The sequence below is a fragment of the Parasteatoda tepidariorum genome, chromosome X1 (assembly GCF_043381705.1).
Source record: "Parasteatoda tepidariorum isolate YZ-2023 chromosome X1, CAS_Ptep_4.0, whole genome shotgun sequence".
NCBI lineage: Eukaryota > Metazoa > Arthropoda > Arachnida > Araneae > Theridiidae > Parasteatoda > Parasteatoda tepidariorum.
The window spans coordinates 14,801,782-14,813,889 of record NC_092214.1 but is presented as its reverse complement, the minus strand read 5'-3'; the positions used below and the strand labels follow the sequence as shown (position 1 = coordinate 14,813,889).

Sequence of the window (12,108 nt, the reverse complement as noted above, 5' to 3'; positions counted from 1 at the left end):
TCTATTGTTTAAACTTGAGCCCGCTATCTTTACATCGGTTCTCGAACCCACTCTCTTTCAATCGATAATTGAAGCCCCAATATTTGATTACTTTTTATAGTTCACTCTCTTCTCTTTAAAACTTGATCCCACTTTCTTTACATCGGTATTCGTACCCTCTCTCCCTTAATCGAAGCTTGAAACCGCTGTTGTTTGATCGATTTTTACTATTCACTCTCTTTCGTTGAATACTTGAAACCACTAACTTTACATCGGTACTCGAACCCACTCTCATTTAATAGGGGCTTGAAAAAATTGTCATTAATGAATTTTTATAGCTTACTCTCTTTTGTTTTTTTAAACTGGAACCCACTATCTTTCCATAAGTACTCTAACCCACTCTCCTTTAATCGCTGCTTCAAACCACTGTTATTTGTTCAATTTTTATTTTTCACACTATTTTGCTTAAAACTTGAACCCACTATCTTTATATCGGTACTCGAACCCACTCTCTTTCAATCGATGCTTGAAACCACTATTATTTGATCACTTTTTATAGTTCACTCTCTTTTCTTTAAAACTTGATCCCACTATTTTCACATCGGTACTCGAACCCACTCTCCTTTAATCGCGGTGCTTGAAACCACTGTTATTTGTTCAATTTTTTTAATTCACTCTCTTTTGTTTAAAACCTGAACCCACTATTCTTACATCTTTACTCGAACCCACTCTCCTTCAAACTCCTGTTATTTGATCAATTTTATAGTTCACTCTCTCTTGTTTAAAACTTGAACCCGCTATCTTTACATCGGTTCTCGAACCCACTCTCTTTTAATCGGTGCTTGAAACCACTATTATTTGATCACTTTTTATAATTCGCTCTCTTTTCTTTCTTTAAAACTTGAACCCACTCTCCTTTAATCGGTGCATGAAATCGCTGTTATTTGTTCAATTTCTTTAATTCACTCTCTTTTGTTTAAAACTTGAACCCACTCTTTACATCGGTACTCGATCCCACTCTCCTTTAATCGGTGCTTGAAAAAACTATTATTGATGAATTTTTATAGTTCACTCTCTTTTATTTAAAACTTGAACCCACTATAGGTCAGTTATATAAAAAGGTTTGGGGCCCCTAATTGCTCTATAAAAATTTCCTTTGGTACGATTAGTCGACCCACTGTTCTTTATTATCGGTCCGAGTTTTAAAATTATGGCTTAATGCTTTATATTAAAGTGAGTTACGTGGTTCTGAATTTTGCTTGCTGATCCTGTCAGTTTGAGTCCCTTTTTCGGCCAACATCATTCACATCCTTGACAAAAAAAGATACTTGTTTTTATATGTTGATCGCATTTTATTCACGCTAAAATATCGATGAATTGAAGAAAATAAGATAAAATAAAATTAATGAATAAATTATCCGGGATTTTTCCTTTTTCTACATATTATTTGCTATTTCCCGAAGGAAAGAAAATTATTTTTTATACATAATAGAACCCTTTAAAATATCGAAAAACTTATTAAAAAACTAATGTAAAAAAAATTGAGGAATTGACAGCCGCCGCGATTTGAACCTGTGTTACTCCGCTCAAAGAATCTCACTCGCGCACAACCCTACAATCCGGGGTGTTCCCACGGATATTTAGTTTAAAGAACCCTCTCCCGGTCAGCTATATAAAAAAGGTTTTGGGCAAATTGTGGGCTCCCTAATTGCTCTATAAAAATTTCCTTTGGTACGAATAATCGGCCTATGGTGCCCCATTTTCGGTCTGAGTTAGAACGCTATAGATTAATATTAAAGGGAGTTACGTTGTTTTGAACTTTGCGTGCCGGACCAGTCCATTTCTGTCCCTTTTTGATCCATTATTCGCTCTTTAACAAAGAAAGATACTTGTTTTATATCTAGAACACCTTATTCACGCTAAAATATCGAAAATATTGTAAAAGAAGTTGAAAAATGAAATAAAATAAATAAATGAATTTTCCTTTTTTTACGCATTTTTCAATATTTCCCGAAAGAAGAAAAAATATTTTGCATGTATAGAAACCCTTTAAAATAACGAAAAACGCATTAAAAAATAATATAATGTAAAATAAACAAAAGAAAAAAATGTTAAAACTGATCACAAAATTGATTCTCCTCGATATTAAGAATCAGGCATGACTAAACATACTTAAAATCCTATTTTTTTTCCTTCTATCCAAGTAGCATAATTCACAAAAACGATATCGTAAAAACTTAGCTTTGAACATTGTACAATATCGTAGCGAAATATTGTACTATATAAAAATGGACCCCTTTTATAACGTATATTCAATATTGCAAAACAATATTGTTCGATATTGTAAAAACGTTGGGGAACGTCGATCGACATCTCTCTGCATTTACAAACGTTGTACTATGTCGACCGACATCGTCAACACGATATTCAAAAAACGAATGCTGTGGAATGCAGACAATCGCCAAAATTACGTTATTTGAGAAAATAAAAATTAGTTTTTGAAAATATTCATGCCTGCTTGTAAGCTGGAAAAACCTAACAAAACCGTTCTAGCTTGTTTAAAATTAAATTATTTGTTATTCCCAAAACTTGTAGAATTTTTTAATTATAAATATTTAATAAGTTTGGGTAGGCAGGTATATTTTACTATTATTCCAGAAAATAAGCTAGAAAGTAAATAGTTTTGTTAAGATATTTCTTCCCTTTTTCAGGGTACAAGCAGCCATTTATACTGTGAAATAATTTTAATATTTTAAGTGATTTGTGCAATAATTTTTACAGCATCTATATTTTACTATGTAGATTAAAATCACAATATGTTTAATTTAAAACGATAAACTTTTTTGCTGTGACGTTTTATTGTTATATAATCTGTATTTTACTAAAATAGTATGTATGGGAAAACAAAATTCCTTATCTTCACAGCATCAGGTTCGATTTTAAGAAAACTGATTAAAAAGAAAAAAGAGCAATATTTACACTGATAGTTATAATAAAATAACAGGAGTCACTTCCTCAGATTTCTGACTTAAAAAAGGGTAAGCATGGTACAATAAGCTGCGATCTAATTTACTTATAGCCTTTATCCATTAAAGTGTTGCCAAAATATCTAATAGGGCTTGAACAGTTATCAAATGTGTAAATGAAATATAATCTTTATTAAATAGTAAAGAATAATATACTAATTTTTATAATTTATTGCATTCTTTAATACAATCAATTGTTTCTAAAATAAAACTGTCAGTTGAGGCAAACTTAGTCTTCCTGCCTTCCCGGTCATTGGCGGTGGCAAGAACTTCACCAAATTTTTCAGCTTTTTCTAGTCAGCTAGTTTCTTTAAACAGTCTGAAGGTAGCAGCTAGTTTCTTTGAACAGTTTGAAGGTAGCAGCTGAAAAAAAAAATAAGACATGAACTGTGGTTAATTTTAATACTTTTAAATTAAAAGACAAATAGTTATATTGAAAAATTACATGAACTAAAGTAGACATGAGCACAACGCAAGTACCACTAACAGCCCTAGGTTGACAATTCTTTTGTATAGAATCAGAGCAGTTTTTATGTTTCCAGGAGCACCGTGCCTATTTTTATATGGGGGCCCTTTACGAGTAAGTTAATAACATATGGAAAATATTATGTTTTATAATATAATAGACAGAAAAAAGTTTTTCTTCGAATAATTTTTTAAAAATTATTTGGTCACCTTTCGATGAGGTGATCTGGGTTCCAATCCCAGTATCGGCTGGGATTGGAACCCGGCTAGTCAATACAAATTCCACATTTAATATGTGCTTACCACAGTGCTGATTCAGATAGAGTGAAGTATTTTGTAAAGGTACCGCTAAGTGGTAATAAATTTGGCTTGGTCACAGATCCCTGTTCCTTAACTATTAAAACAAAGTTTCAATTAACAAACCATAATTTTAATTAAAAAGTGAGATTTTTGTTCTCTTGATTTTTAATATAACAAAATAAATGCAACAGATTGTGTTTATAAATGTAGTCATTCATCAATACATAAATATTTAATTATTTTTATATTAAAATATTCATTTTTAATCTTTTATCAAAATAGATAAGTTAAGCTAAAATAAAATTTAAAAAAATCTATGTACTCATTGGAATTTTTTTCCACAAAATTTCTTTATAGAAAATCTGATAATGTCAAAGATACTATAAACATATTATGAGGGAAGAAAAACCAGTTACCAGTTCTACTGCTCCACTCTGCTTCAAATAGACTTTGAAAGGGAAGAATGACACTGCATCAGGAAAAAAACATCTGAATTCATCAGCCCCCTTTTTTTTCCTTCTAATATAACCTCAAGCTTTAGAAATATACATTTTCCACTAATAAAATATAATGTAGATTTTAATTCCATGCTTTTTCAATCAAAAGGTAGAATTTTAATTAACATTATTTGCATTTTCTTTGTTGAAAAAATTATGCAAGTATATATTAAGACAGCACTACATGTGTACTTTGATTTGTACACATTTAATGCTATCCAATCAATCTCAAGAATCAAAAAGATTTTTAAAAATGTAATTTCAAATGTGTTGGAATTTAACACACACCAAGAAAGAAAGTAATTTCAATAACTAAAATTAATTAATGCAGCAATTCCTTTAAAATAAATTTTAAAACTAAGAAAAAAAAAACAAAAGTATCAATAATTTAAAGCATTGTTTTTTAACTTTCAAAATCAATGTTTTTTTTAAAAAAAAATCATTTGATTTAAATCAACAAACCCTGATAGCTAGTAGTTGAGAAAAGACGCCATGAAAAACATTACAAAACTTTAAGAGAGGCTATCTTTTGAACTTTGAAATATACAATGCTGTAAAATGTAAAAGTATTAGAATTTAGAATACAAACTATGCAAAATAAAACAGGAAGGACCAGGGTAATTAATTTAAGGAATAACTGATCCATTTTAGTGCAAAGATAATGACTCATGAAAAAGTAAAGTCTTATTACAAATTTTAAAATTCTATGTCTATAAAATTACCCACGATGGCATTTGTAGCAGCTGAGAGGCTTTCAAAACACTGTTTCCCTTTTCATTCGAATTTACAATACGTCATCGCCAATTCCAAGATGGTGCTGAAGTAAAAGAGCATAGATAGCCTTTACAGATGGTTTCAAAATAACATATCTGAAAGAAGAAAAAAAAAATATATATACATGCTTTAATAACCATTACAAAATGTACCTCATATTTTATCATCAATTAAGACCATACAAGAAAAACGGGCATGGGATTGCTGAAGGAAGGAATTATCTAAATTTTTCATTTTTATAATATATTATATATGACTTCAGTCACTTTTCACTAAAAGAGTTCTTGCATTAGTTCTTTACTTTGTATATGAGAAGCTTTCAAAGCAATTGCCTTTGCATAAATATATTAAACATTGCAGTATCAGATTGTATGTTTACAAATTCAATTATCACAAATTCTAAGTATAAATTGTGTGCGGAGAAATACCTATACCATCAAAACACTTATCACAGTCATATTTGACTTCAGAATCACATAAGTTAAAATATGTTGCAAAGTTGGGACATATTCAGCTATGGATTGCTTTTCATTATGTACGGGGTATCTGCGACATTTAAGATTTTCAAATCCCTGACTTTCCATCAATAATTCCAAGAAGTTGTCGTGACTTACCGAAGTTACTATTTTCTCCGACAAAAACACTAACAATAAATTTAAAAAGGCAATATAATAACATTAATTGAAATGATAGGTATAACCAAAGCTGTTATACTCTGAATCCTTGAGGCAGAATTTTTTCGAGCTATCTGCGACAAAACTCTCTAGCACTAATATCTTTCTGCAAGATACCTTTCATAATAATAAACATGTATGCTGCTAATTTAAAATAACAAAAGCACTGTGTTTAAAAAAAAAAAAAACTATATATAACTTTTTTTAAATTGAACATATAATTTTTATTATAACATTACATGTAACATATTTGCATTTTGTTGGGAGGCAGGGGGATACAGAAATTATTTCCTTCACCTTTTGTCATCACAATAAAAAAAATTGCAAATTATTAAATCCACAGCAGTACTTGGCGAAAAAAAAAAAAGATTGACGACAAATTCACACGAATTGGTCACCTCAAATGAGTGTTTCGTTTCTTGATTAGACTGTTGTATAAAAATATTGTATAAAAAATATCAGATTTAAAAACTATGGAGAAATCAATAGCAATAACTGATAAAATTCAACAGAATTATTGACCTAAAAAGTACATACCCAAATACAAGATTCGAATTTTTCAGGTTGCTTATCGGGATGTTTAAAATCCACTTGAAAATCAACATCAATAACTGACGAAAATACAACAGAAAAAATACATCAATTTACGCTACTATCGGCGTATAGTGAGCGTGTCAAAAAGTCATTATTCAAATGCACGATTCAAATATAATTGGTAAATTTCTGTCAAAAAATAAATAAAGGTAATTTTTTTTTTTACTTTTAAAAAGAAAAATCTTTCTGCAAGAACTCTGTAATGTTCAGTGAAAATGTTGCTGTGTCTCTGAAAATCTGCCACGGGGCTCTAAATCTTCTCATATATTGATATTAAACTTAAAAATTGAGTAAAGAAAGAGTTGAAGCATTTAAATAGCTGAAAAAAAAATACAACAGTAAATAACTTTTTAAAGCTGCTTTTTTTCTTCTTAAAAGTGTAACATAAAAAGCCTAAACAAGAATTTTAAATTGATTAAAATAAAAAAAAATTAAACAAATAAAATAATTAATAAGATTCTGAAATCACTGAAGTTTAAAAGATAATTTGCTCTAGAAAGGATGTTCTTTCCTTAATTATTTTAAAGAACACAATCGAAACATTTTATATTTTAATAAAATACGATTAAGATTGGATATTTTGTTACAAATTCAGATATCCAGAACACTATGAAATTAGAGGGATTCCATTTTTAAAATTAAGATTTTTCAGTTACCTAAATCTGCAATTTTAAAAAAAATAATAGCTAAGATCATGACAAATTTTGTTCAATAATGAAATCCATGACTTTCTAGGTGTGCACATACCCTATATGTACCCTAATAAATACATATATGTATCCGAAGAATAGTATCAGGAGAGCATATGGGAGGAACGAGCATATGGGAGGAACGTTGAACAAGTTCGTCATCTTTCAGACATTTTTTTAGTTCAAGAAGAGCAGACAAATTGTTATAGTGCACAGAACCAATAAAAGTAAACAAGATCTTTGAAGAATTGAATAATGTGATATAATTTAATAGTTAACTAACTTCAGTTTATGTAAGTTAAAACCCCTTCTGAAATTATGAATTACTTGATTAATGAGCTGCTCGTTCGGTAAGTAAGATGTAGACATATAAAATTTCCATGATTCAATTCTTTTTTTTTTGTAATTTGAACATTATACATTAATTAGATACATTAAACATAACATTAAATAACAATTAAACACATACACATATATATATTTACTGCAAACTTGTACGGTTGAGAAAAAAACTTATTACTAGCAGGCAGCAACATTAGATATCTTATTAAATCCTCAGTAGACATATTAAATCAATCTATTAGACAAACTAAATCTGCANAAAAAAAAAAAAATTAAACAAATAAAATAATTAATAAGATTCTGAAATCACTGAAGTTTAAAAGATTATTCGCTCTAGAAAGGATGTTCTTTCCTTAATTATTTTAAAGAACACAATTGAAACATTTTATATTTTAATAAAATACGATTAAGATTGGATATTTTGTTACAAATTCTGATATCCAGAACGCTATGAAATTAGAGGGATTCCATTTTTAAAATTAAGATTTTTCAGTTACCTAAATCTGCAATTAAAAAAATAATAGTTAAGATCATGACAAATTTTGTTCAATAATGAAATCCATGACTTTCTAGGTGTGCACATACCCTATAATGTACCCTAATAAATACATATATGTACCCGAAGAATAGTATCAGGAGAGCATATGGGAGGAACAAGCATATGGGAGGAACGTTGAACAAGTTCGTCATCTTTCAGACATTTTTTTAGTTCAAGAAGAGCAGACAAATTGTTATAGTGCACAGAACCAATAAAAGTAAACAAGATCTTTGAGAATATCAGAATTGAATAATGTGATATAATTTAATAGTTAACTAACTTCAGTTTATGTAAGTTAAAACCCCTTCTGAAATTATGAATTACTTGATTAATGAGCTGCTCGGTTCGGTAAGTAAGATGTAGACATATAAAATTTTCATGATTCAATTCTTTTTTTTTTGTAATTTGAACATTATACATTAATTAGATACATTAAACATAACATTAAATAACAATTAAACACATACACATATATATATTTACTGCAAACTTGTACGGTTGAGAAAAAAACTTATTACTAGCAGGCAGCAACATTAGATATCTTATTAAATCCTCAGTAGACATATTAAATCAATCTATTAGACAAACTAAATCTGCAATTTAAAATTTCGAAGAAAAAAAAAAAACATTTCAATCACCATGACAAATCAATAATTAAAAAATATGCAAAAATTATCCATTTGTTAGCTCAATTAGCTATTATATTTTTAATTAGTTCAAGTATTAAAAAATATTTTTCATCGAATGTACAATTTGGCAGGTGTGAAAAAATATAAACATAAGCCTGTCAGAAGGCTTAACACCTCCAAACATACTATAAAATTACGCCACTGTCTGTGAATATGAGAATTGAATAATGTGATATAATTAAATAGTTAAGCAGCCTGGACATGAAAAAGGAGAAAATCAATGTAATTCTTGCAATATATAATTATATATATTAAAAAGAGCACATACCTGCCAAGATCAGAGAATTCGCTCACTTCAACAAGGTGCATTAATTCTTCTTCATCTTCAACTGGTTTGAGTTTTCGGGCTCTCTAAATCGAAATAATTTTCAATCCACTTACATTATGCGTTAAGATATAAATCTTATGAGACGAAATTAGATTTAAATATAAGAAGACAGAAGATAAATAGACCGCAGGTGTAGCGAAAAATGATAAACAGCATCTTAACGGGTTACGGTTCCGAGTGATATATATCGTAGATTTCAGTATTTAGTGAAAACAATAGATCTCGTGACAAAAACAAGATTACAATATTGATATCAAATATTGTCCGGATATCTCTAAATTTATTTTTTGGAATTATAACAATTTGACGTCTTTTTTTGTCTTTTAAATGATTAATTTTGATTTAAGAACACAATACAGTTTTAAATGAAAATTTTACAAACAGATTTTTAATGTGAAATCGACGGGAATCGTACACACAATTNTCGGATATCTCTAAATTTATATTTTAAATTTATTTTTTGGAATTATAACAATTTGACCTCATTTTTTGTCTTTTAAATGATTAATTTTAATTTAAGAACACAATACAGCTTTAAATGAAAATTTTACAAACAGATTTTTAATGTGAAATCGAAGGGAATCGTACACACAATTTCGATTTTTGCCAATACTGACAATGTCGGTCGATGTAGACTAAAGCTGTTACAATATCCCTGTGCTACTTGGGTAGTAGGGAATATTTAACCTAACTTAAACTATCAAACGTTATCAATGGATAACGCACATATTTTTATTAACTTGGATTAAGCATATTATTTTCTACAAAGATTTATTTTGTACTTTGTATGTAAATTTTTATGCTTTTGAAATATTTTAAATATTATTTGTAAGAGTAAGCACTTTAAATTAGATTACTTGTATTTCTTCTTAGAAAGGATTTTTTTAAGTGTATTTCATTCTTCGTGACTAATTCTACACAATATTTGTGAAAATACATAATTATTAATGGAATAATAAGTAAAAACTATTTAAATGATAAGTGAATTTAAATAACTTTATAAATAATAATTGTTTCAAGAATGAAACAATGATGACAAAAAACACAAACATTCTCTTTTCTTCTTCCATGGACGAATAATATAATATGTTTAAAAAACTACAGGCCTGAGCAATGGATCCAGTTTACTTCAAAAGAAGAACTTTTCACAAATTGTGAAATTTTGGTTTGATATATTTTTATTCTAGATATTTCGGATTTGTTTTGATATTTTTTTATTCTTTTCAACAGGAAAAGGAAATAAGTACATTATCATTATTGTAAAGTTATTCATTATTATTATTCGAAGTTATGCAGAAATATTTAGTTACGTTTATGAAAATGTTATTGTTGTAATACAGTAGGGAACCGATTATCCGGAACGATCGGGACCATCGCTATTCCGGATAACTGATTTTTCCGGTTTTCTGAATCGCTACAAAAAGCTGTTTTTTTTATTGTTAAAAGCAACTAAAAAAAAGAAAAATATTTGGAAATAATCTTAAAAAGAAGAAAAAAATATGAAGTAATGCACTAATGATTATTTCCAAAATGATGGTAAGGTAAACATCTTTCAAAAAAGAAAAATCCTAAAATTTTACGAGGAAAAAAAATTAAAAAAAACAAAAATGGCGGGGAAAATTTACCAAATTTCGTTCCGGTTTTTTGGTTTCCGGATAACGGGTTCTGTACTGTACTTTATTTATAAGTGTATAACATCGGACAATATACCAAATTTAATTAATTTTAATTTGAAATCGCGTGAGTGGGGAAGCCCTGACCAATAGGGTAGCATGTTGATCAGACCTTTCTTCAGAGGTGGGAATATTATGTAATGTTAAAAGAATTTCCCCTTAATATTGATTAAGGGGAGATATAGTGCTATGTTGTTATATTATACAGTGTGTGTGCGTAATGTTAAAAGAATTGTATCTAATGCGCAATAACCTTTCCCACAAAAGTAATAATATTGATCTAATTATCTCAGAAAATGTGATATTGTGTCTTTAGTAGCTTGGGAAATTGATCAGTCTCACGTTACTAAGACCTATTAATATTTAAATATATTGTACAGAAAGATATAAAAACCCTTGTTTCAAGGTCAATTGGCTCTTCTCTATTTATCCACCAGCATGTAATGTTCTCATTTTTGGGGCTCCGGCCCTTACTGTAATAAAATTGTATTATTTCTCCATGTTCCTGTATCTTTTTCAATTAACAGCAGCCACACTACGAATCTACAATGTTTAAGCTGTCAAAGCGTAACATATAAATATATATCCAGGGAGTAGAGCCCCACCGCAGTCTTATTGTCCTGAGAAAACATATTTTCAGCAAAAATAATAGGATGATAATATGCATCAACAACCACTTAATCTGCTTTATTGACTGTCACGTGATATTGCGTGATCTGGCAAAGAACAGCAGCGAATCTATATTATTTTAAGCTTTTGTTGTTTATATTATCTAGACTTATAATATAATTCTAATTTGTTCTGTGACTTATCTTTCGTAATTACTGTGATCGAATAAAAGATTTGCTGAAAAAAAATTCACATTGATATAATTTTTCTTTATGGCAGAAAAAACTGTTTGCTGAAAGACAATTTGTTTCCCTGAATGTCTCATTTTGTGAGGTGGCGATCCTGTTTACTAGTCAAAATTTTTTAGAATATTATTAAACAAAATAACAAATTCGAAATTTTTTTTTCATACAGAATTATCCAAGGGTGATTGTGACACAAAACCCTGAAAATTTTATGTGCAAAAGCTCAATATCAATTTATATACTATTCATATTTAAGAAAAACCTAGTTCTTACAAGAATTGCTATATTGGATATAAAAATCGTATGAATATGAATCGCGATATTCGATTTTAAGAAAGCGAAAATACATATTGCATCTATAAAACATACTGTATAGGTATACATATCGTATATACATATATATATGAGCAATATTGGATTTTTGAATCGAGTAAATACAAATTGGGAAATTGGATTTTTAAATCACATGAATATGAATCGCGATGAACGATTTTTAAATTCTATGAATAAGATTCCCAATGAGTAACTTTTAAATTAGGTAAATACGAAAATCTATGTTTAATATTAAAATCATGTGAATATGAATCGCAATATTAGCAGATTCCGGTGAAGTTTCGAATGTTAAAAACGAGGAAATTCCTAAAATCTAAAATAAAAAAATGTAAATTACGGAATAGTGAAAACGT

General features: G+C 28.8%; 1 protein-coding gene and 1 long non-coding RNA gene across 4 annotated transcripts in view; both read right to left on the bottom strand.

Moving 5' to 3' along the window:
• Positions 1-274, bottom strand: part of LOC139427100 (uncharacterized) — a 2,906-nt gene extending 2,632 nt beyond the window's left edge. The window contains exon 1 of the mRNA XM_071187768.1: positions 246-274. Coding sequence (XP_071043869.1) covers positions 246-274 — 29 coding nt within the window. The remainder of the gene's footprint in view (positions 1-245) is intronic.
• A 2,879-nt stretch (positions 275-3,153) lies between these two features.
• Positions 3,154-9,301, bottom strand: LOC122272169 (uncharacterized). 3 transcript variants are annotated; one of them, XR_006226822.2, is made up of 4 exons: positions 8,836-9,271; positions 4,990-5,136; positions 4,187-4,327; positions 3,154-3,337 (listed from the first exon to the last, which is right to left on the bottom strand). It is a non-coding gene; the product is annotated as an uncharacterized lncRNA (long non-coding RNA). The 3 variants fall into 3 exon arrangements; XR_011638197.1 differs by having other exon boundaries at positions 4,994-5,136; XR_011638196.1 differs by having other exon boundaries at positions 4,187-5,136; positions 8,836-9,301.
• Between the last annotated feature and the right edge of the window lie 2,807 nt (positions 9,302-12,108).